Below are 24,359 nucleotides of genomic sequence, written 5' to 3'. Positions count from 1 at the left end.
TTTTCCCGCGCCAGCACCCGCGCATGCGCACGGCGCTGGCGACAGCCTGTCTGGTCCCGGGCAGCTTTGCACCTGCCCGGGACTGCCTGCAAACGCCCGAGCCGTTTGCAAAGGCTCGGGACATAACACCCCTTTCCCCCGGGCTAAAACTACTACCAACAGACAGCATTTATTTTATATAACATTTTGCTCCCCAGTGCTCCCACTGTTTACTGGCCTTTGCCTTGCCAGCAATGTTATGTAGTCTTCTAGGTACTTGGGAGATTTCTTTGCTCTCTGTGACCTTCTTAGCTCTGGGTTACTGGCATAAGTCCCCTGACTGGAGGGAGGCGTGAGCCTATTCTCTCTATTGTGCCCTGGTGTCTTCCAAGGACTGTGCCCCGATGCCTGGCCTGCTTGCTTGCCCACCGGGCTCGTCAGGCCAGGGCTTCTGTTGCTTTGTGACCTGGTTGACCTGCCTAGCTGTAGACCCTCAGGCCCCTTGAAGTGATAGCCGCTGCTGGGCGTCTCTGTAGGACCTCCTAGGTCAGTCCAAGACCTGTCAGGAGGCTGTCCATTCCCTGAACCCCATTCTGTGTTTGGGCTCATGTGGGTTTCTGTACTCTCCCAAAACTCAGGTGTCCCCTGATTTGTGCTAGGGGTGTTGTAGTCGGGACTTGGTTCCTCGACTAGCTCTGTGTATGTTTGACCCTCTGTAGGATTTGGGGTAAGGTCAGGCCAACTTTGGGGATTGTGTGCCAGCTCTCTTGCGGGGAATGATTTGTTGGGATGCCCCCGGGTATCCTCCGTGACTGGAGTGCTGTGTGATATGTGTGGAAAGTGAGTATGCCCCCGGGGTGACTCCCTGGCTGGAGTAGGCGTGGATGCCTGTTGTGTGGGTAAGCTCCATGACTTCCTTTTCGGAGCAATTGCAGAATCTTGGGACGGGCCGTCTGTGGCTCCCTCAGTGGAGATGGGCAGTAACTCTTGCCCTTCCCTTTGCTCCAAAGGGTCCCCCTCCCCCCCTGGAAAAGACCCAGGAGTTTCAGCAGAAAAGTCCCGCCTAGAGCGGAGTTGGTCGATGTGCCGACGCAGGACACGACCGTTGTCCAGGGCAACCTCGTAGGAGAGAGGACCTGTGATCCTGGACACAGAAGCGGGGACCCATGTATGACCAGGCCCGTAATTGCGAGCCCAAACCGGGGCACCCACAAGTAGTTGTCTAGGTGCCCTAGGATGTGAGGTAGATGAAGGCAGTCTGTCCGGATGCAACCGGTCAAGTCTCGTAGTAAGTTGGCGCCCCCAACGAAGTTCAGCTGGACTTCTCCCTGTAGAAGTGGACGGTGTGGTGCGATAAGAAAGGAGAAAGTCAGCCAACCTGTGATGCCAGTCCCCGTAGGTGAGTCTCTTCAAGGCGTCCTTTGCGATGCGCACCATGCGTTCAGCCATACCGTTGGTGGATGGGTGAAAGGGCGCAGATGTGGCATGACGAATCAGGTTTGCCTGTAAGAAAGCTTGGAATTCGGAGGAGGTGAATTGAGGGCCGTTGTCAGACACAATGACATCTGGCAGCCCGTGTGCAGCAAAAATCCCCCTCAGTACCTGAATAGTCTTTGCAGTGGTGGTGGACGAGACAGGCACAACCTCAAGCCATTTTGAATGGCTGTCAACAAGGACCAAGAAGAACTGGCCCTGAAAGGGCCCAGCGTAGTCAATGTGCACCCTAGACCATGGGGACTGTGTTTCCTCCCATTTATGCACAGGAGCTTGGGGCATCTCTGGGCGAGATCGTTGGCACATGTGGCATGCGTGTACCTTAGCCTCAATATCTTTATCTAAAGCAGGCCACCACAAGTGGCTGCGTGCAAGAGCCTTCATGCGAACAATGCCAGGATGACCCTCGTGGAGGGATTCTAAGACCCTAGTCCTCATTGAGGTGGGAATGACAACTCTGTTTCCCCAAAGCAAACAACCCTGAGAAAGGGACAATTCGTTCCTTTTGGACCAGAAACTCTGAAACTCAGGACTAGGGCAGTGCTCAGGCCACCCGGACAGGACCCAGGAGCGGACACGTGAAAGTGTGTGATCTGTACCTGTTTCAGCGGTAACATCCCTGGCACTAAGAGGAAGCTCGGGCAAGGCTTGGATTGATAGAATGTTGACAGCTGGCGCGGGGTCAGCTTCTACTACTGGCAGAGGCAACCTACTGAGGCCATCAGCATGGCCCATTTCTTTCCCAGGCTTGTGGAGTAATGAAAAATCATATGCAGACAAAAAATAGACCACCTAAGCATTCTAGGGGAAATGATGTGGGGAGTCTGCTTACGTGTGGTAAACAGTCCCAGCAGAGGCTTATGGTCAGTGAAGACCGTGAAATGCCTGCCATATAGAAAATCGTGGAATTTTTTAATTCCAGCAACAACAGCCAGAGCCTCCCTGTCTATCTGAGCGTAGTTGCGCTCGGCAGAAGACAATGTTCTGGAGTAGTATGCAATAGGAACCTGAGTTCCATCAGACCTGAGGTGACTCAGGACAGCTCCAACCCCGTAGGGGGATGCATCACAAGCGATGCACACAGGAAGAGACTCGTTGAAATGTGCAAGAACACTGTTAGAAGTGAGCAAGGCCTTGACTTCTTTAAAGCAAGCCTCATGTGCTTGTGACCACAGCCACACAGCTTGTTTGTCTAGTAGCCTGTGAAGAGGCTCAGCTACACTAGCTTTATGTGGAAGAAAAGAATTGTAGAAATTCAGGAGGCCTAGGAAGGCCTGAAGTTCGGCCTTAGACTTTGGCCTGGGTGCTTCTAAAATAGCAGTTAGTTTGGATTCAGCAGGATGAATCCCAGCAGCATCAATTTTGAATCCCAGAAATTCAGTAGAAGGCACCCCAATCTTGCATTTGTCTTTTCTGAGCTTAAGGCCTGATTTCCTGAATCTTAACAGGACAGCCCTAAGCCTTTCAGCTAGAATGTGTGTGGAGTCTCCTGCAATCAAGACATCGTCAAAGTAGGGGCAGACCCCTGGTATACCTCGTAGTGTGTTTTCCATTACGCTTTGGAAAATCCCAGGAGCGACATTTACTCCAAACTGTAGCCTTTTTACCTTAAAGGCTCCCCTGTGGGTCACAATGGTCTGAGCTATGGCAGCATCATCATCAACAGGCAGCTGTTGATATGCTTGAGCTAGGTCAAGCTTTGCAAAAACACGCCCCCCCTTGAGAGAGGCCAGGATGTGACTGACCACAGGAACAGGATAGGCATGTTGCTGCAATGCCTTATTGAGTGTGCATTTGTAATCAGCACAAATGCGAATGTCCCCATTTGCCTTTAGAGGCGTGACAATGGGGGTCTCCCATGGGCTGGAATCAACAGGTTCTAGGATTCCTTGTTGGATTAGTTTGTCTAATTCAGTGTCAATCTTACTTTTTAAAGCAAAAGGGACCCTTCTTGCTTTAATCCTAATGGGAGTGACAGTGGGGTCTAGCTTTAAGGACACAGGTGGTCCTTTGAATGTGCCCAGCTGGGGGCTGAAAACATCTGCAAATTCCTTGCAGACTTCCTGTAGGTCGAGTGTTTGTAAGCTGTTGAGTCCTGTGACGTGTATCCCCAGGGCCTCAAACCAATCGAGTCCTATGAGACTCGTTCTTTCACCCCCTACTACTAACAAGTCTAGTGGACCTTCAAAACTCTTGTATTGCACGTTAAGGGTGGCCTCCCCCTTAACACACACTCTTGAGTTCTGAAAATCTGTTAATACAATATCAGAAGGCCTTAACTTGGCCTTAGTCCCACTACTGGAACAAATCTTCCTAAATGTATGCAATGAAATGATGGAAAGGGCAGACCCTGTGTCTAGTTCCATAGATAATGGAACCCCTTGTAGCTTCACGTTGAGTGACAGCTTTTTCTTCATGGGCTTGTGTGTGCCTGTCCTACAAATGTTTCTACGCGAAGCGCAAAAACCTACCCTATTCTGGCTGGGGACTCTGGTACCCTTCAGGCGTTCTTCTTGAGGTTGTGCCTTTCGTCGGCCCAGACACACAGCTGCAATGTGCCCTTGTTTGCCGCATGCCCGGCAGGTAGCGGAGCGGAACTTGCAGTCGGTTCTCCTGTGGCGACCTCCACAGCCGATGCACTTGAGCGGAGCTGAAGAGCTTTCCTTCGGATTTTCTCCCTTCGCGGGGTGTAGACGGTCGACTTCTTCGTCCGGATCCTCCTCGGAGTTTCGTCGGACGTCTTCTTGGTGCACGGACGCACCCTCTGCACTGCTTCTGATCGGCCGCATGTTCTTGACGGCGCCGCCTGCTGCTTCTTCCGCGGTGGCTTCCCTTAAAGCGTCTTGGAAGGATAATTCTTCCTTAGCGAAAAGTCTCTGTTGTAGCTCTCGATGCCTCAACCCGCACACGAATCGGTCCCTCAGTCGTTCCTCGAGGTCCTTGAACTCGCAGGGCTTGGCGGCCTTCCGTAACGCGGCGATGTATTCCTTGGCTGACTCACCGGACCGTTGATCCCTCTGTTCGAAGATGGGGCGCCATGAGATAACGGACACCTTGGGGTTGAAGTGCTCCTTCAGCAGCTTCTTCAGGTCTGCGTAGCTTACAGACTCTACTGGGACAGGTGCTGCAAGGTTTTCTGTGATTTCGAAGGCGTCTTGGCCGCAAACGCAAAGCAGGGTGGCTGCCTTCAAGCTATCTTCCCTCACTTGGTTTGCCTTGAAGTAGTTCTCCATTCTGGATACGTAGGACTCCCACCGCTCTGGATGTGAGACGTCGAATTCCGAAAGCCTTCCGATTTTCGCCATCTTCGGATCTTCAGGAGACGGGTCTATCAGCCAGCCTACCCCCGAATGCGCACCGGATTGGCGGGCAGCTGCCGAGTCGACGCCGTTCCTCTTCCGCCGCTCAGGACTCCTTGGGTAAGCTTACACTTCTTCCTTTCCAGGTAGTGCAAGGCATCCCACCTTCGTCGCCAGTGTTGCGTCCTTGGCGGGAAAACAGACACGAGAAGCAGCTGGAGTTCTCAGGTTCTTTTATTCAGCGTTCAGCTTACAGGAAGATGGCTTCAGCTCAGCCCAAACGCCTCGCAGCCCCTTATATAGGCAACTCCCGGGTAAATGGGTTACTTTTCCCGCGCCAGCACCCGCGCATGCGCACGGCGCTGGCGACAGCCTGTCTGGTCCCGGGCAGCTTTGCACCTGCCCGGGACTGCCTGCAAACGCCCGAGCCGTTTGCAAAGGCTCGGGACATAACACCCAGCATCAGGCTCTTCTCCAGTGAGTCCTTCCTTCTCATTAGGTGGCCAAAATACTTGAGTTTCAACTTCAGGATCTGGCCTTCTAAAGAGCAGTCGGGGTTGATCTCCTCTAGGACAGACCAGTTTTATCACCTTGCAGTCCAGGGGAGTCGCAGGGTTCTCCAGCACCATAGTTCAAAGGCATCAATTCTTTAGCACTCAGCCTTTTTTATGGTCCAACTTTCACAGCCATACAACTGGGAAAAACCTGGCCTTGACTATGCGCACTTTTGTTGGCAGGGTGATGTCTCTGCTTTTTAGTATGCTGTCTAGATTTGTCATAGCTTTCCTCCCCAGGAGCAAGCATCTTTTAATTAATAGTATAACACCCACCAATACTCCCATCAACACTGACAGGGCAAGCCACTTGTACATAAACAGAGAGCATGACAGCCCATTCCCCTCTAGCACTGATGGTGTTACTTAGTTGGGTAATGAAACGTCTGTGTCAGAATCCAATTATATTTTATTTCTATCTACCTACTCTGATATAAAACCAATTCTTACTCTCTTCTGGATTCTGTCATACTACGGAAGGGGAAGAGGGTAAGCATGGGGATTTTATGACTCTCACTTCCTTCATTAACTACAAAGTGACCAATAGTTAATTCTCTTTGAGAGGACTAACCATAACAATGCGGCCATCGCCTTTCATCTTATTCCCTCTGAAGTTCTCCCCTTTGCCGGCAGTGAGGTAAAAGGGGGGGGGGAATGCAACACCTGGGATCTGGGAGAAGAGAGAATGAGTGATCGTGCCACGGAGCGGACTGATGCATTGAATCACCCGGAAGAACTGTGGGGTGGGGGCTGCTTGGGAACACTTTAAAACATTGAATGGTGGGAGAGGATTCCCCCAGATCCTGTCTAGCATGCCTGCAATCAGTTTCTCTTAATAAAGATTCCTGTTGGAAGAGACATTCCAAGAGTTCTGTCTTCTTAAGATGTAAATTGAGGTGGGTCCTTACAGTCTGCAAGAAAACAATCAAACTCAGAGAGCACCAAGGACCCCCACCTACGCATTTTCAATTCAGTTTCCGATTGAAAGAATTGTTAATTGTCACCTCTGCAGCAACTGGGACCTTGTCAGAGCAAGTACAGAGCTGTTTCATTCAGATCCTGAAGATGTTTCTTTTACTCCCATTCACACATTAGTGGTGAAAAACCCAAGGTCCATAAAATCTCCCAATGGCACCCCTGCCCTTTCTTACTCTGATAAAGGATTTGCTCTCGAGACTTTGTGGTCACATTCCTCCAAGGCAGGGAATAATCGGACGTTGGGGCAGCTGTGGTCATCTTGATTCCAGCTAGGCAGAACAACGAAACAACATTACAATGATGCAAAATCAACCAGTAGGAGAATCATAAGAGAGGCACCAACATCAGGCAAATGAAACAGCATTTGCTGCAACTGATACAGCACACAAACTTTCTGGTGTCACAAACCACATCTGTTTTGTACAGATGATCACACTACGCATCGGAGTGGTTATAAATAACCAATTAAAACCACATTATGTTCATGGTCAGCCCCCTGTTCTAAGGATCTCAGGGTGAGTTGCAATTCATTAAAAAAAATGATGGAAAAAAATGCTGGCTAAGGAATTCTGGGAGTTGAAGTCCGCACATCTTAACGTTGCCAAGTTTGAGAAACCCTGATCTAAAGGGACTATATGCAAAAGGGAATAGAGCATCGTTCCATTCTTGTCTTGGTCTTTAAGAACTTGTCCACTTTGAAGTTTTTGTAATGGCTGCATGGCAGTGCTTCATCTTCCACGCTCAGCTAAATGCTCCCACCTAATTAGACATAAACATGAAGCACAAACAGGTAGTCCTTGACTTGTCACCATAATAATTGAGTCCAGAATTACGATTGTAAGTCATGTCAATTGTCATCACGTGTCCTCGGGTGGTCATACATGTCAGACACTTTACTTCTTTTGTGCACCGGTCGTTAAGTGAACCCAGCAGTTATTAAGGAAATCCATTGTCCTCAATGGATGTTTTTTGCCAAAAACTGGAAGTAAACATCGGTTTCTGGCAATCACGGTTGTGTGAATGTGCGATGCTGCAAGTGGCTGTTATACAGGCAGAATGCTGAGCGCTTAAAATGTGATCACTGGGATGGGGGCATCCATCAGAATTTTGAATCCAGGTCATAAATAAAATGGTATCATCTTTAAAAAGCACAATCTGTTGATAAAGATCTTAAAATAAGGGAAGTGAGCATTAATAACAGCAGTCATGAATGATAATGCAATAACTCCAGCATCCTGAATTTAGCATCTTGACGCAATATAGGTAGTCTCCACTTATGACCACTCCTTTAAAAATGGTTCAGAGTTATGACAATGCTGAAAAAAGTGACTTATCCCCAGTCTTCAAGGTTACGACCATCACATCATACCCACAGTCATGGGATTGTTATTTGGGTGCTTGGCTACCTGCTCACATTTATGAGGGCTGCAATGTCTTGCCATCTTCCAACAAGCAATGTCAATGGGGAAAGCCAGATTTTCTTAACAACTCTGTGTATCACTTAAATCAGGGCTTTTCAACCAGTGGTACGGGTACCACCTGTGGTACATTGGCACCTGGCAGGTGGTACATGACCATCCTAGAAAAATGGTAGTGGGGGGGGGAAATGAGCTGAACCGGTGGCAGCACCACACAAGCCTGAGCGAGAGATGGCTGGAGCTGCAGGGCTGACAGGGCTCAGTGCAAGCACCAGATGAGTGCTTCTTCGGGGCTGTCAGGGCTCAGTGGAAGCACTAGGATCAACGCCAGGCTCCAGCTGGAGCTCGGCGCTGATCCTGGTGCTTCTGCTGAGCCCAGAAGAAGCGCCGATCAGCTGGAATGTTGCAGCATCTCCAGGGTCTTGTGATTTACATTCAGATGCTTGGCAACTGATTCATATTTATGATGGTCACAGTGTCCCAGGGTCATGTGAAGTGACCAAAACCTGCTGCAACCACCCAGCAGACGGGGGGAATAAAAACCAAACATCCCCTCAACCCCACCCCCCACTGCCAATCCTCAACAGAAATGCTCACAACAATGAAAACCTCAGACAGGAGGAAGAGCGCCGCCGGGTGGGCAGACAGGTGTCTTGCTCGGCTGTGGCTTGGAGGGCACTTTTTTCAGTGCCATTGTAACTTCGAACAGTCACTAAGCGAACTGTTGTAAGCTGAGGACTATCTGTACTTCATCACTTTTTTCCCTTTTTTTGTCATCAGGTTTTTGACACCTTGCTAGGCGACTGGTGGTACTCGGATATTGCCATATCCTAAAAGTGGTACAATGGGTGAAAAAGTTGAAAAGCCCTGACTTAAATGACTACATTGTTCACATAATGACTGTGTGATTCGTTTAAAGACCACAGTAAAAAGGATGGTAAAATTGGGTCTGGTCATATGATCCCTGGCTTAACCATCCCATCATTTAGCCAGTCAAATTGAGGTCCCAGCTGTGGTTCTACACATACAAAAACTTTTGCCAAGGTTTACCAGAGGCAAAAATGGGATAAGTGTACATGATAATAAACAGCAGGTGCTTTTTCAAACATGTTAATGATCTGAAAACAACTTTATTGTTTATTTCTTGCCTCTGTGTTCGGCTGCAGATGTAATTGCAGGAAATGCACCCCGGTTAGCAAATGTTTTCAAATTGTCTACCTTGAATAGACAGGATGGGTCTTTTTTAAAGCTTGAAAGTAAAATCAGCAGTCATATGGCCATCCCCAGGGCGGAAGAAATGTTTAGAAAAAAAACCACAGCTGGCTGTAAAAGGCTGGTGAACGGAACCGGCAGCTGCTCTTACTGAAACTTATAAGTCCGCTCTCTAATGCAGCATTTCTAAATGAAACTTCAGTAGCACAAGTAAAAACTAATGGGGAACCTGAGCTCATTGCCAGCAGCATGCCTCCCCCCCCCCCACCGTATTGGTGTCTCTTGAAAGTTTTGGACCCAAGCTTTTAAAGTGGTACCTGGAAAAATATTAATGGTCTGACAAAGAATATGGGTAAAAAGCAGATGGCCCACCAAAGATTGTGTGTGTAAGGGAGGTTTGTTTTGCTTACAAGACAACTCTTAAATTTAGGATAGCCAGACATCCTGTTCCCAGCTCTGCACATGATATATTACTAACTGCTTGTCACATGGTGTATCTAAATTGCTTAACACTTGATATATTGCTGATTGCTAAAAACATTCCAATGTAAACGAGGAGCTATCCATTATAGATCTGTCTAGTAGTTTTTCTATGTTAGAATAAGGACCTATAGAATGTAATGTGACCTGAAAATAATCCCAGAAGGGTTATAAAAATGGTCATCAATGGACAATCGGGGTTCAGATTTCTACATTCAGGATGGCTCTCTGAACCTGCGCGCAATAAACTTCCCTTTCCTGAAAGAGCTGATTCAAGTTTTTTTTAATTCTATAACATTTTCAATGCTTAGCATTGCAAAGTTGTTTACACTGTACCGCTGTCTCAGAGTTTCCAGCCAAAACGGGCAGCAGCAAACATGAAAATAACTCCGCATCTGAACCTATAACGCCGCCATTCTCCTCCAAGTGAATGGTGCCTTTGTGGACCCAACGATGACCTACTTTTGTAACCCAATCATCTAGTGTGGTCAGGGATCCTCTTTCTCCAACTTCTCCTTTTTGAAAGAACTTTGTTCCATTTGCAGCTAAACCAGTCTCTCTCTCTCTCTCTCTCTTTCTCTCTCTCTGTGTGTGTGTGTGTGTGTGTGTTTGTGTGTGTATCAGCTGGCTATCAATTTCTAATGCAGGATCCTTTCACTATCCTAAAGGCTACCATGGAACATTTCACTGCTGTGTCAGGAGGCTATGAAGGGTCAAAGTGGAATGGGGTGGGTGGGTTGTTCCTCTTTCTGGGAGGGGGCAGAAAGGCTGAGTCAATATTATCTTAAAGCAGAGGTTAAGGGCCAAATGGCACACAAGTTAGAAGACATTTCCATTTTTGGAAGACATTTGCCTCTGGCTGTTCCTTTTAGTAAGGAGAGATTTTGCTAGCAGCTAGCTATGATTTTGCCACTGGCCGTCCAAAATCCCCTCTCCTCAATATTCTGCCCTTCAAACTGCAACAAAGATAAATGACAAAGAAACAAAATTCAGCACATTTACTCTAAAGCAGGATTCTCAATTTTGGCAAGCTGTGTGGATTTGAATTCCCCAAATTCCCCAGTTAGCATTCCCAGAATTCCCCAGCATGGCTGGCTGAGGAATCTTGAGAGTTGAAGTCCACACTACTTCAAGTTGCCAAGGCTGAGAAACACTGGTCTAAGGACAGGACCAGCCTTGCTGGAAGAAACTGCCACGGGAAGATTATTGACTGTACGCCCTTCTAGAAGCAGCTGTACGTAGAGCTGAGAAGTAAGCAATTCTATTTGATTCCTCTTTTCCTTTTCCTTCCTGTTGCTTAAACCAGTGGTTCTTAACCTGGGTGATATTGCCCCCCAGGGGGCGATTTCATTTTTCAGGGGGGCAATGGAACGAAAAGGGGGCGATATGGGGGCGATGGAGCGAGAAGTTTTGGGGAAACTTTTGAGACTTTTTCGTACAGTGAATCGCTGTATATCTGTCGTAAAAAACATCAGATCGCTCGCTCTTAGTGGATTGAATTGTGTTTTCAAATGTTCCTCCAGCTAGCTTCAGTACAGAACGCCGTACATATGTGAATATGCATCGCTTATCTTCATGTGCGTTGCGCAGCAGCCTCTACCCATACAGTGGCACGCCATTGGCCAGAATATGGGAGATATGGGAAAAAGGCTGGAAATAAATTATTTGCATCGATAGGTCCTGATGACAATTTTAAAGAAAACAAAAAAAGTGTTTACATAAATTGAAGAATTATTTCCTATGTTGTGATTGAGAGGTTATGTTGGGGGAGGGGGGCGATGACAACTTCCTTATTGGCTCAAGAGGGCGATTCATTCAAAAAGGTTAAGAACCACTGGCTTAAACCACAGTAGGGAAAAGGAGGAAGAAGGTAGTACAAGCCAATGTCTTAACACCTTCCAAATTGTTGCAACTCAGCCGGTATGGTTTGGAGATTAGAGCTGTTGACTCAGCCTCTTTCTTTTCTGTATGACTGACCCCTAAACTAGACAAGCCTTGCACAACACACTACACACCCAGGTGAGGTTAGCTGGTTGGTCATTCAGAGTGACACACAAAACGCCTCAATATTATGTAGCTTTCAAGATTTGGAATAAGGACGGGTTGTCCTTGACTTAACAACTATTTGTTTAATAACTGTTTGAAGTTACAACTGGCATTGAAAACATGTGGCTTAGGGCTGGTCCTCGCGCTTACAACTTCACAGGGTCCCCACGGTCACATGATCAGAATTCACTTGGTAACTGGCATGCATTCACAACAGTTGCAGTATCCTGGAGTCATGTGATCACTATTTGCAACCTTCCCAACCAGCTTCCAGAAAGCACACTCAGTGGAGCAAGCCAGATTTGTTTAGTGACCATGTGCTTCACTTAACAACTACAGTAATTTGCTTACCAACTGTTGCAAAAAAAGGTTGTAAAATCAGGTGTGTGACTCACTGAACAACCACCTTGCTTAGCAACGGACCCAACTGTGGTCATAAGTCCAGGACTACCTATACCCTGGAACAATCCTGTTTTGGAGGTGCAGTTTTCAAATTATGTTCCTGTGGCCAAAATTAATGTTACAGGGAGAACAGGAAGAAGTCCAATCCCTGTTTCCCGAGGGAGCTGGAAGCAGTAGCTCCCGCCAGCTGCACTCTGTTCTTCCTCACCCCAAATATAAAAGCTCTTTCTTTTTCTCTCTACACATACCTGTTTTTCAATCTTGCACCTTTATTTTTGATTGGGGAAGGTGGGCAGAAAAAGCTTTCATTCAATTTGCTGGCTGCTGCGTTGGCCAATCGAAAGGGAACAGAGAAGCTTTTTTGGGGGGTAGGTGCTGACTTGATCCTTGCTTTCAACAGGGTTCTGCTTTGGGCAGACTTTGTAAAGCCAGGATGTTTGTTACCAAAACATGCATCTCCCACACTTGTTAGATGTCCACCCTGCCTTTGCTTTGGGACCTCCAGGTGGCATAAAGAATGTACCTCCTTCTCAGTGTTGGGATTCAGCCGGTTCGCACCACTTCGGCAGAACCAGTAGCTAATTTTTTTGTTGCCCTGGCCAAGAATGGACTTCCGGAAGCGGCATCCACACAGAGAACCGGTTGTTCACCTATTTGAATCCCTTCTTCTCCTTCTCCTTCTCCTTCCCCACAACAGCATCTAGGGAGAGCAGAACTAACCCATTCCAAAGTCCTGAAGGGAGTGTACAAACTTGGGCCTCTCTGTTGTTGTTGTTAGTTGCGAAGTCGTGTCCGACCCATCGCAACCCCATGGACAACGTTCCTCCAGGCCTTCCTGTCCTCTACCATCTTCTGGAGTCCATTGAAGCTCACGCCTCCTGCTTCAGTGACTCCATCCAGCCACCTCCTTCTCTGTCGTCCCCTTCTTCTCTTGCCCTCCATCTGTCCCAGCATCAGGCTCTTCTCCAGTGAGTCCTTCCTTCTCATGAGGTGGCCAAAGTACTTGAGTTTCAACTTCAGGATCTGGCCTTCTAAAGCGCAGTCGGGGTTGATCTCCTCTAGGACTGACCGGATTGATCGCCTTGCAGTCCAGGGGACTCACAGGAGTCTTCTCCAGCACCAGAGTTCAAAGGCCTCCATTCTTTGGCGCTCAGCCTTTCTTATGGTCCAACTTTCACAGCTATACATTGCAACTGGGAAAACCATGGCCTTGACTATATATACTTTTGTTAGCAGGGTGATGTCTCTCTAGGGCAGTGTTTCTCAACCTTGACAATTTTAAGGCATGTGGACTTCAACTCCCAGAATTCCACAGCCAGCATTGCTGGCTGTGGAATTCTGGGAGTTGAAGTCCACATGCCTTAAAATTGTCAAGGTTGAGAAACACTGCTCTAGGGTCAGTCTAACCCTTACTGTACACTATTACACCACACACGCTCCTCTCCCTCCTCCCTGACTTTTATGGCAGATGACTCATATCCAACCAGGAAGATCTAACTGGTCCAGTTCAAATTCCACATGGAACAGAATCAGTTGATGTGTAAAAGCTCACAGCCCAGCGCAAATATACATGCTGCAAACATACACACTACCTACAAGCAGCTGCATAGGAAACAGTGAGGTTGTATATAGAAAACCAGATCATTAGGCCATTTCTAAACTAGTGTTCATCCTAAATAAGGTTGCTTGTACCTGTAGAAAGTATCTCATTGACTCAAGACCTTGACTCTTTTTTTTTTAATGAGAGTACCAAGTTTCAAGAAAGAAATATCGCAATGGGCTGGGAGCAGCTCTAGACATGGGTTCCTGGATCAAGAGCACCCAATTTCCTTCCTGCCAAAGGCAGCCAGGATTCATAGGAGTTGGGGGCCAAACTCCAGAAATTGGAAGCAAATTTTAAGGCTTAGATGGTAAGAAAGAAGACTTCACCTTAAAACCCATAAGGATGCACTTGGAGGAGCAGTTGCAACTTTGGAACACCTCTTGATTCAAAGTTCTAGTCAGGTGGCATCACTGAATAGCTCCTAGTTTATAAACAAAACCCCAAATTATCTTTTCCTTACCTAAGAACAGAACAATTCTCTATTCATTAAATGTTAGGATGGGAGGTGGAGAAGGAGAAGGAGAAGGAGAAGGAGAAGGAGGAAGAGAAGGAGGAGGAGGAGGAGAAGAAGAAGAAGAAGAAGAAGAAGAAGAAGAAGAAGAAGAAGAAGAAGAAGAAGAAGAAGAAGAAGAAGAAGAAGAAGAGGAGGAGGAGGAGGAAGAGGAGGAGGAAGGAGAAGGAGAAGAAGAGGAGGAGGAAGAAGAAGTAGAAGGAGGAGGAGGAGGAGGAGGGAGAAGAGGAGGAGGAGAAGGAGAAGAAAAGGAAGAAGAGGAAGAGGAAGAAGAAAAAGAGGAAGAAGAAGAAGAGGAAGAAGAAGAAGAAGGAGGAGGGAGAGGAGGAAGGAGAAGAAGAGGAGAAGGATGAGATGAAGAAGAGGAAGAGGAAGAGGAAGAAGAAGAAGAAGGAGGAGAAGGAGAAGGAGAAGGAGAAGGATGAGATGAAGAAGAGGAAGAGGAAGAGGAAGAGGAAGGAGAAGGAGAAGGAAGGAGAAGAAGAAGAAGAAGAAGAAGAAGAAGAAGAAGAAGAAGAAGAAGAAGAAGAAGAAGAAGAAGAAGAAGAAGAAGAAGAAGAAGAAGAAGAAGAAGAAGAAGAAGAAGAAGAAGCAGCACAGGATAAGTGTACTTTGTTTGCTCAAAGCTGGGTGGCTAGCAACTTTTAACGATCACTAGGATCATAATTTGAGAGAAAAGTAGTACAGTCTGCTATGAACCAGAATGAACATTGTTTTTTTGCTATCACTTTGCTTTGAAAATGAGCAGAGCCAGACAAAAAAGCAGCAGGAGCAGGAGTGACTTCCAAGTTCCTGCTGACTTTGCTTGTGGGAAGCTGACAGGGAGTGTTGGAAATCACCATCCCATGACCGCATGGTTACTGCAAGGGTCACAACTTTGTGAACAAAACTGGTCTGAGCGTCATGAAACATCATTAAAAGAAGCATACAAGCACATGCTGGCTGGGGAATTCTGGGAATTGAAGTCCACACATCTGAAAGTTGCTGAAGCTGAGAAACACTGCCTTAGACCCTGGGCAGATGTTGCACCCTCCACTGTCGCACCCCTTCCCAAGGCTGGTGGTGTGGTGGGCAAGCAGGAAAAAGACATTATGTAAAGTTGTATCTATTCGAGTAGAGGCTTTTCACATAAGGAGAATACTAAGTGCGTCAGTTCTATGCACAGGTATCAGTGCATTTAAACAGAGAAGAATCGGATTGGGCAAGAGAGAAATTCGTTTGTGGTGAACTCTTGAATGCTGCAATTTCAAACCAATGCACAAGCACAAACATGCCTCAAGTCACCGTTTCCCAAATTTTGTAAGCCAGGGCATTCGTTTGAAAGAACAGTAGGGGAAAGCCTACATAGAAATACTTCTGTTTATGAACATTATACAGACATGCATGACATTAAAATGAACATTTGCAAGACATAGATCAGTGGTTCTCAACCTGTGGGTCGGGACCTCATTTGGGGTCGAACGACCATTTCACGGGGGTCGCCAAACAACGCAGTCTGCCATTTTTTTCCCCTTTTCCTTAGCTGTGCTACTCCCTTTTATTCTATTGGCTTTTGGCTTTTGAAAGCCAATAGAATAGACTCTCTTGAATAGAGTCTAATTCTATTAGCTTTCAAAAGCCAATAGGAATTGTCCAGGCTGTCTCTGCCCTGCTGAGCCCGCCAAAAGTCCCATTCTGCAAACGGTGCTGCACCAGTTGAGTAGTCCTCGACTTACGACCGGTTGAGTAGTCCTCGACTTACGACCGGTTGGGGGGTCGCGGCATTAAAAAGGTTGAGAACCACTGGTATAGATAAAGCAGGAAAAGAACAAACAGAAACACCTGTGTTTGGAGAGCTCAATCCTATTGCAAGCTTCAAAAATTATAAATTTGGCTATTCAACAAGTGATATTCAGTAAAGAGAAACTGTGGGGGGGGGGAACTGAAATTAAAAATGATAAGATCCTGCAATTCTCTGATTGGTCCATTTTTACATGTAGGTCACATGATTACAAAACGTACGGCTTTGGGGGGCTTCAGGCTCCCCCATTATCAATGAAGAGGCCTTCCTCTTTACTCATAGGATGGCTGTTAGAAAATCAAAGTCTCAACTAGTATACGTAAGAATATACCAGTTTTAAAAAAAAACTACAACAATTCAGTTGGTGGAATTCTTGTTGCTATCCTAGTGCAGGGGTAGGCACACCAGAGTTGTTGTCAAACAGGAAGAGCCATCTGCTTAGCGCAGTGGTTCTGAACCTTTTTAATGCCGCGGCCCCCAACCGGTCGTAAGTCGAGGACTACTCAACTGGTGCAGCACCATTTGCAGAATGGGACTTTTGGCGGGCTCAGCAGGGCAGAGAGAGAATAGAATAAAAGGGAGTAGCACAGCTAAGGAAAAGGGGAAAAGAAAATGGCGGACTGCGTTGTTTGGCGACTCCCGTGAAATGGTCGTTTGACCCCAAATGGGGTCCCAACCCACAGGTTGAGAACCACTGGCTTAGCGCAACTGATCTGGAGTAGCGGACCAAGGCAGTATTCAAAGTTGAAGACCCAGCTGTACTTCCCACCTTCTGCCTCTGGTGCAGCATCTAAATATGCTCTTTCTGTCCCACCAGGAAAGATTCAACTGCTGGTCTGGTGGGTTCCCAATGCCAGGAGGAGCCAACAGAGGCTGCCCATCACAGCTTCAACTTGGGCAGAAATGGCCTTGAACTGGTCTGGAACATCCAGTACTTGCAGTGTTATTCAAGGGCCACCTCCTACACATACATGGCCTCCATTGTAGGTCAACGGAACTGGTCTGGGGACATAGAATGTTTGGTAGCTCGGGGATAAAAATGGGTTTTCCGTTCAACCATTGCAATGGAAGGACAATCCTTCAAGAGAACGGAGAAAGAGAGAGAGGACTAAAGTCTGTTGAAGGCATCACAGGAGGAAGGGAAGCAAAGAAACAGGATAAAATATTTTTTAAAAAACCACCAGGAGAATGAAGAACAGCAAAGGGCTCCAACATTCTCTGGTTTACCAATAACATAGATCAGGGGTAGGCAACCTTGGCTCTTTTATGACTCGTGGACTTCAACTCCCAAAATTCCTGAGCCAGCCACGCTGGGGAGAAAGGGAGAGGTTTCCAAGCTGAGCCATGCTGACTGAGGAATTCTGGGAGTTGAAGTCCACGAGTCATAAAAGAGCCAAGGTTGCCTACCCCTGACATAGGTAGTCTTCAACTTACAACCATTTATTTAGTGACCATTCAAAGTTGCCATGGCACTAAAAAAAGTGACTTACAAGCAATCCTTGGACTTACGATTATCACAGCATCCCCATAAACATTTAAATCAGGGGTCTCCAAACTTGGCAACTTTAAGATTTGTAGACCAGGGCTTTTCAACCTGTGGTACAGGTACCACCTGTGGTACATTGACACCTGGCAGGTGGTACGTGAACATCCTAGAAAAGTGGTAGAGGGGGAGGGGAATGAGCTGAACCTGTGGCAGCACTGCACAAGCCTGAACGAGAGATGGCTGGAGCTGCACGGCTGTCAGGTCTCAGTGGAAGCACCAGGAGCAGCGCCAGGTTCCAGCTGGAGCTTGGCGCTGATCCTGGCGCTTCTGCTGAGCCCAGATGAAGCGCCGATCAGCTAGAATGTTGTAGCATCTCCAGGGTCTTGTGATTTACATTCAGATGCTTGGCAACTGATTCATATTTATGACGGTCACAGTGCCCCAGGGTCATGTGACGTGACCAAAACCTGCTGCAACCACCCAGCAGACGGGGGGGGGGGGGAAATAAAAACCAAACACCGCCACCCCACCCTCGCTGCCAATCCTCAACAGAAATGCTCACAACAATGAAAATCTCGGATAGGAGGAAGAGCGCTGCCGGGTGGGCAGGCAGGTGTCTTGCTCGGCTGTGGCTTGGGGGGCACTTTTTCCAGTGCCATTGTAACTTAGAACAGTCACTAAGCAAACTGTTGTAAGTCAAGGACTACCTGTACTTTACCACTTTTTTCCTTTTTTGGGGGGGGGGGTCATCAAATTTTTGACACCTTGCTAGGCGACTGGTGGTACTCGGATATTGCCATATCCTAAAAGTGGTACAATGGGTGAAAAGATTGAAAAGCCCTGTTGTAGACTTCAACTCCCAGAATTCCTGAGCCAGCCAGGGCTGGCTGAGGAATTCTGGGAGTTGAAGTCCTTAAGTCTTAAAGTTGCCAAGTTTGAAGATATAGATGCTTGGCAACTGGCGTGTATTTATGATGGTTGCAACACCACACAGCCCCATGATCACCGTATGTGACTTTTCCAACCAGCTTCCAACAAGCAAAGTCAATGAGGGAAACTAGATTTGCTTAATGACCAATTGCAGGCTTCACTTAAAACTGCAATAATTTGCATAAACAAGCATGGCAAAAAAAAAGTCAGAAAATTGGGTCTGACTTAATAATTAATAATTGCCTCATTTGGCAACAGCAATTCTGGTCCGAATTAAGTCGAGAACTACCTGTATGTCTTTTCTCCTATAAGCAAAGGAGCTAGAATGAAGAAAGGAAATTTGTTTTGGAAAAACTAGATGTGGCATTTTGTGTGAAGAGATCAAGAGCTGGAAATGTCATTTAACTCCAAAGCTTTTGAAGGCTGTCCTGTGGAACATGCCAAGTATACATAGAAGAATATTTATCTTCTTCAGCGCAGCAAACACTCAAAGTGTCTGAATGTTGACTTTTTCAAAGTACAACTGTCACTTTTCATTGATTAAACAGTCTTCAGGTGCAGACCCAGCAACAAAACTATGCCTGCAATTGTTTTTTTTTTAGTTCCACCAAGTTAAAAGGAAGAATTGAACCAATCATGCGAAATACAAAAGCTGCAGGAGAAGAGCAGGCAGAACTGAGGGCAGGAGTTAAACAGGTCACCAGCTTAGAGTCCTTATGTTACCACAAATGATCCAAATCTAGACCCCCTTGAATTTCTTTGGCCTTTATTTAGTGCCAGTGTAATGCTGTTAGTCGACTAGCTTTTGTTTATAGGCTTGAATAAATCTTCTATGCTGAAATCTAACGGTTGGTCCTGATTCTTTGTGCCTAACAAAATCTCTGTAAATTCATTCTTCAGCAGGTAGAATCAGGTCTGGTGAACAAGCATGAGGCTTAAGGGTAAATCTTTTCTGACATCGCTAAACTAGATGCTACATATATGGTTATCTGTGTGGAACCGTCTCACCCCAATGGGATTGGCCTCCCCCACCTGCGCCAACAGAAGGGGCATGCTCCAGATCCCATTGGTCGAGGAATTCTGGCTGCTGGGATCTGGAAGAAGAGTCTTTCCTGCCATGGCTTCTGCCCTCTGGAACATCACCCCCCCCCCAGGTGAGAGTCACCCCCATTCTCTCGGCCTTCCCAAAGGGGCTGAAGACCTGGCTCTGGCAATTGGCCTGGAGTTTATTCTGGATGTGATTAATGGAGTAGGATAAGACCCTGCCTCCTCTTTGTGTGCAGTATGCTCCCTTCCTCCCCATCTTTGTCAATTTTAATCAAATTTAGGGTGACTATTTACTGTTTTTATTGACTGTAAGCTGCCTAGGCAGGATGGGTGGCATAGACGTCAAATAAATAAATACACAGATAGTCTTTTCAGAAAATGACAGGTAGATATTGGAAAGTTACTGAAAAGAACAGGATGCACTTGCTCAGCGATGAAAGAAAAGCACTCCAAATGTATTTAGAGATGCTCTATGTTATAATGACAAAGTAGAACTGAAATGCTGCCTTAATTCAAACTGACAGGTCGCCTTTTCAGGACTGGTGGTCCTGCAGGCAACTAAGTCATAGGCTATTTCCCCAGCAATAACTTACGGTGTCATGGCAATCTATCACCAGGAGACGGATTCTAAATCTCTCAGCAAATGCTGAATGAGGCTGTAAATCACCAGAGTGAAAATGACAGTGCTGGACTGACTCTAGTCTAAAAGACATAAACGGTCAAATTCTAATTCTGCTGAGGTTCCCGCCAGTTGAATCTTCTCCAGCCTGGTGCCCAGGAGATGTGTTGAATTCCAGTTATGCACCAGTTATTCCAGCCTGTTCAATCCACTAAACCAGTGGTTTTCAACCTTTTTAATGCCGGGACCCCCAACTGGTTGTAAGTTGAGGACTACTCAACTGGTTGTAAGTTGAGGACTACTCAACCGGTCGTAAGTCGAGGACTTTCCCTGCCTGGGAGCACTGCGCATGCGTGGTGCCGCCCCCTGCGCTGGCCGAGGCAAGGGGCAGCGACAGCGCAGGGCAACCACCGGCTGGGCCACCAGCTAGCCCAGCCCAAGGGAGGTAAGGCACCCGCCGGGCCCCACGTGTGCCAGCAACCCTCCCTGCACCTGCTACTTAAATATTTATTAGTTGCTCAGCAGGGAGGGGTGGAAGCTTCCAGACAGCTCGCCTTTGCTGCAGACAACTTGCAGCACCATTTGCAGAATGGGACTTTTGGCAGGCTCAGCAGGGCAGAGACAGCCTGGACAGTTCCTGTTGGCTTTTGAAAGCCAATAGAATTAGACTCTATTCAAGAGAGTCTATTCTATTGGCTTTCAAAAGCCAATAGAATAAAAGGGAGTAGCACAACTAAGGAAAAGGGGGGAAAAAGTGGCGGACTGCGTTGTTTGGCGACCCCCGTGAAACGGTTGTTCGACCCCAAATGGGGTCCCGACCCACAGGTTGAGAACCACTGCACTAAACAGATGGTGGCAGGAACACTTTTTTGTTTTAATACACACAGACCCAAAATTAAGCCGTGCCTTTATTTTACTGTTTGCACGATTTACTGAACTCAGATCACCTTAGCTGAAATATTCCCTTCTACAAAGCCACTGAAGGTTTCAATGACCTGGTAATTTTTATTTATCTAAACAAACTATTTAAAAAAAAACAACACCTGCTCTCAGGCTTAAAAGAAAACCAAACCACTCTATCAATTATTAACGTAAAAGTTTATTTGGTATTTCTCTAACCTCACATCAGTCTTGAAGTGTGTAAATGTAAGAATACAGATACTGATTAACAGGAAGAAAGTAATTATTGACCCATCATACAAAGGTTGTCCGAACAGTTCAGATATTGTTAAATGGTTTCAACACCGAAACACATAAAAATAGCAAATATAGTCTCTGCTATGTCAGTGGCTGCAGATCTCCCCTTCTTAAAATTTAAAATCTATATCCAGCTTTGTCATGAAAAAAAAACTAATTATCTGTATCTTGGCTCACAACTTACAACTATTGTAAATTTTCAAGGGCTGCAATTCTGGGTATTATCATGATTTAGTTACTTTAATTATATCAATCCCCTCCATCCTGAAAAGATCTTGAACAAGGCGGCAAAATGGTAATCCCCAGGGAAAGAAATTCTGCCCACCCCAGAAGGGGAGGGGAATTACTCTAAAACAATGGTTCTCAACTTTTTTAATGGCGTGACCCCCAACCGGTCGTAAGTCGAGGACTACTCAACCGGTCGTAAGTCGAGGACTACTCAACTGGTGCAGCACCGTTTGCAGAATGGGACTTTTGGCGGGCTCAGCAGGGCAGAGACAGCCTGGACAATTCCTATTGGCTTTTGAAAGCCAATAGAATTAGACTCTATTCAAGAGAGTCTATTCTATTGGCTTTCAAAAGCCAATAGAATAAAAGGGAGTAGCACAGCTAAGGAAAAGGGGGAAAAAAATGGCAGACTGCGTTGTTTGGTGACCCCCGTGAAATGGTCGTTCGACCCCAAATGGGGTCCCGACCCACAGGTTGAGAACCACTGCTCTAAAGATAAGAAGAATGGCTACAGGACTTGGATTTGACCAGTCTAAAGAAAAGAAGAAACAGGGGAGACGTGATAGCAGTGTTGGAGTATCTGAGGGGCTATCACAAGGCAGAGGGGGTCCAGTTGTTCACCAGAGCACCAAAGGGAAAGATGAGAAACAATGGTTGGAAACTGACCAAAGAGAGAAATAACCTGGAACTAAGGAGAAACTTCCTGACAGTGAGGACAATCAACCAGTGGAACAGCTTGCCACCAGAAATCGTGGGCGCTCCATCACTGGAGATTTTTAAGAAGAGACTGAACATTCACCTGTCTGAGATAGTATAGGTCAGTGGTGGCGAACCTATGGCATGGGTGCCAGAGGCGGCACTCGGAGCCCTCTCTGCGGGCACACATACTGTTGCCCCAGCCTCGCCTCCCCCCACGGCCCACTCCTCTCCAGTAACCCCCCTGAAGGAGAGTCACCTCTGATCATGGCCCACGCGGAGCAGCGCAGCCAAGGACATGGCAGCCAGGCAGCGTAGACAAGACTCTGCCCTCATATCCCATTGTGCACAGTTGATGTTGCAGGGTGCGGGGAAGAAGGCGTTACTGCCATAGCACTGCTGGGCTGCCTGGGCGATCTGTGGCGGGCCCTGGAGGTGGTGAGTGGCCCTGCGGGCAGATGAGGCGGGGATGGGGGGGGCAGAGTGGGGGGGGGCAGGAGGTGGAGCGGGGCAGGGCCAGTTCATCACTGGTATAGGTTCTCCTGCTTGAGCAGGGGGCTGGACTAGAAGACCTCCAAGGTCCCTTCCAACTCTATTCTTATTCTATTCCGTTCCATTCCATTCTATTCCATTCTATCATTATTCTATTCCATTCCATTCCATTCCATTCCATTCCATTCCATTCCACTCCACTCCACTCCACTCCACTCCACTCCATTCCATTCCATTCCATTCCATTCTATTCTATTCTATTCCATTCCATTCCATATATTCTATTCCATTCCATTCCATTCCACTCCATATATTCTATTCTGTCCTGTCCTGTCCTGTCCTGTCCTGTCCTATTCTATTCTATTCTATTCTATTCTATTCTTACTCCAGCCAGCAAATCAAAATCTACTTTTGGCATTCACACCCTACACTACAGAGATTCCACTTTTCAAATCCCCCCTTTGCTTTAAGACTGTAAACCTGCGTTGACGGGTGTGTCTGTAGCTGTGTGTATATGTGAGCGAGAGAGACTGAAACTTAAGGACCCCACTGTGCGCTTTACAGCCCCCCCAGCCTATCCGAAAGCCTCGACCTGCACAGATGGAAGAGCTCACACTGGGGGGGGGGGGAGAGCAGTTTTAATCACCGCCTAATTTGCCCAATGAATTCACTCTGCCCAAACTAAAAAAACTCTGGTGACCATCAACGGCCTCTTTTGGGGAGCCGCTTTAAAAGAGTTTAAAAAGCGGAATATTTATTTATTACGGGGGGGGGAAAGCCCGTGTAAAGATTTCTCCAGTGTAAACTGCCCGTGTTGGGAGGCGTAATCCAAAGTCCTCGGAGAGTCCCAAATCGTGGCCCAACGGCGGGGGCCGAGGGAACTGGAGTCCGACGCACCTGAGGCCCCCAGATGGGGAAGGCCGGGAACGGGGAGCGGGGCAGGCAGCCCAGCGCGGGCTGGGCTGGGCTGGGCTGGGCAGGGCAGGGGGAGCCTCTCAGGCCCCGCAGTCCTCCCGCTCCTTCTCCGAGAAATCCAGCCGCGAAGGGGCGGCGAGGCAGGGACACGCGCGCCGCCAAGCCGGGGCAGGGAGTGCCTGGGCGGTCCGGCAACCGTGCGCCCCTAGGGCGGGTCGGCGGGCAGGAGGGGGGGCGCCCGTCCCGGCGGCGCTGGCCCCTCGGACCCCTCCGCCCTCGGGGATGGCCGGCCCTCGCGCGGTGGGGACTCACCTTCTCCCGGACGGGGCTCCTAGCGGCGCGCCCCGGAGCGTCTTCTCGCACCGCTCGTCTCCATCGCCCGCCGCGCCTCTCCGGGTGCGCCCCAGCCGGCCGGCCCCTCCCCGGCCGTCCAGGTGATCCGGCGGGCTGGGCCAGGCGGGGACCAGCCCGCTTCTTCCTCCGCCCCGGCTGCTGGCCGAGAAGGAGCGAGGCGCAGCTCCGGTTGTTCCCCCCAGAGGAGGAAGGGGGAGCGGGTCCTGCGCCCCCCGTTGTCTCCGGCCCGGGCGCCTGGTGGGGAGAGAGAAGAGCGCTGGGAAGCCTGTGCGGAGGCGCCTCTCTCCGTCCTTCGCTGCGAGGCTGCCGCAGGGCTGCAGGAGGGCAGCGATCTGCTCATTTCCCTTCTCCCTCTCCGCCCCGCGGAAGAGTTTGACTTATTAAAACGTACCCAAAGCGTTCGCTTTTTGAGACAGGAGACGGCACTGCGTAATTTCGCCAAGCGTGGAATCATCCAGGAGCCCCACAGCTGTATCACCTTGGTTCTACCCAGATGGCTTCTTTTTTGTTTTTGCATGTCATCTTTTTTTTTTAATTATAAATTTTTACAATTTTACAATAAAAACCCCTTCCCAAATCCCTCCCAACCCACCCCAAAACCCTCCCCCATTCTTCCCAGAACTGAATACAGGGTTAACT

At 47.8% G+C, this 24,359-nt stretch overlaps 1 protein-coding gene across 1 annotated transcript in view; it reads right to left on the bottom strand.

The window, feature by feature from the left end:
• Nucleotides 1-24,076, bottom strand: part of LOC120316894 (non-compact myelin associated protein) — a 30,449-nt gene extending 6,373 nt beyond the window's left edge. Inside the window, exons 1-2 of the mRNA XM_039363039.1 lie at nt 23,679-24,076; nt 6,478-6,573 (exon numbers count right to left, since the gene is read on the bottom strand). Coding sequence (XP_039218973.1) covers nt 6,478-6,562 — 85 coding nt within the window. The 5' untranslated portion in view covers nt 6,563-6,573; nt 23,679-24,076. The remainder of the gene's footprint in view (nt 1-6,477; nt 6,574-23,678) is intronic.
• Between the last annotated feature and the right edge of the window lie 283 nt (nt 24,077-24,359).

This window comes from Crotalus tigris, unplaced genomic scaffold (genome assembly GCF_016545835.1).
Source record: "Crotalus tigris isolate CLP2741 ecotype Arizona unplaced genomic scaffold, ASM1654583v1 scf7180000019504.1669754, whole genome shotgun sequence".
In the NCBI taxonomy this organism is placed as follows: domain Eukaryota; kingdom Metazoa; phylum Chordata; class Lepidosauria; order Squamata; family Viperidae; genus Crotalus; species Crotalus tigris.
The sequence above is the reverse complement of the archived record's forward strand: the minus strand, read 5'-3'. Positions and strand labels throughout refer to the sequence as shown.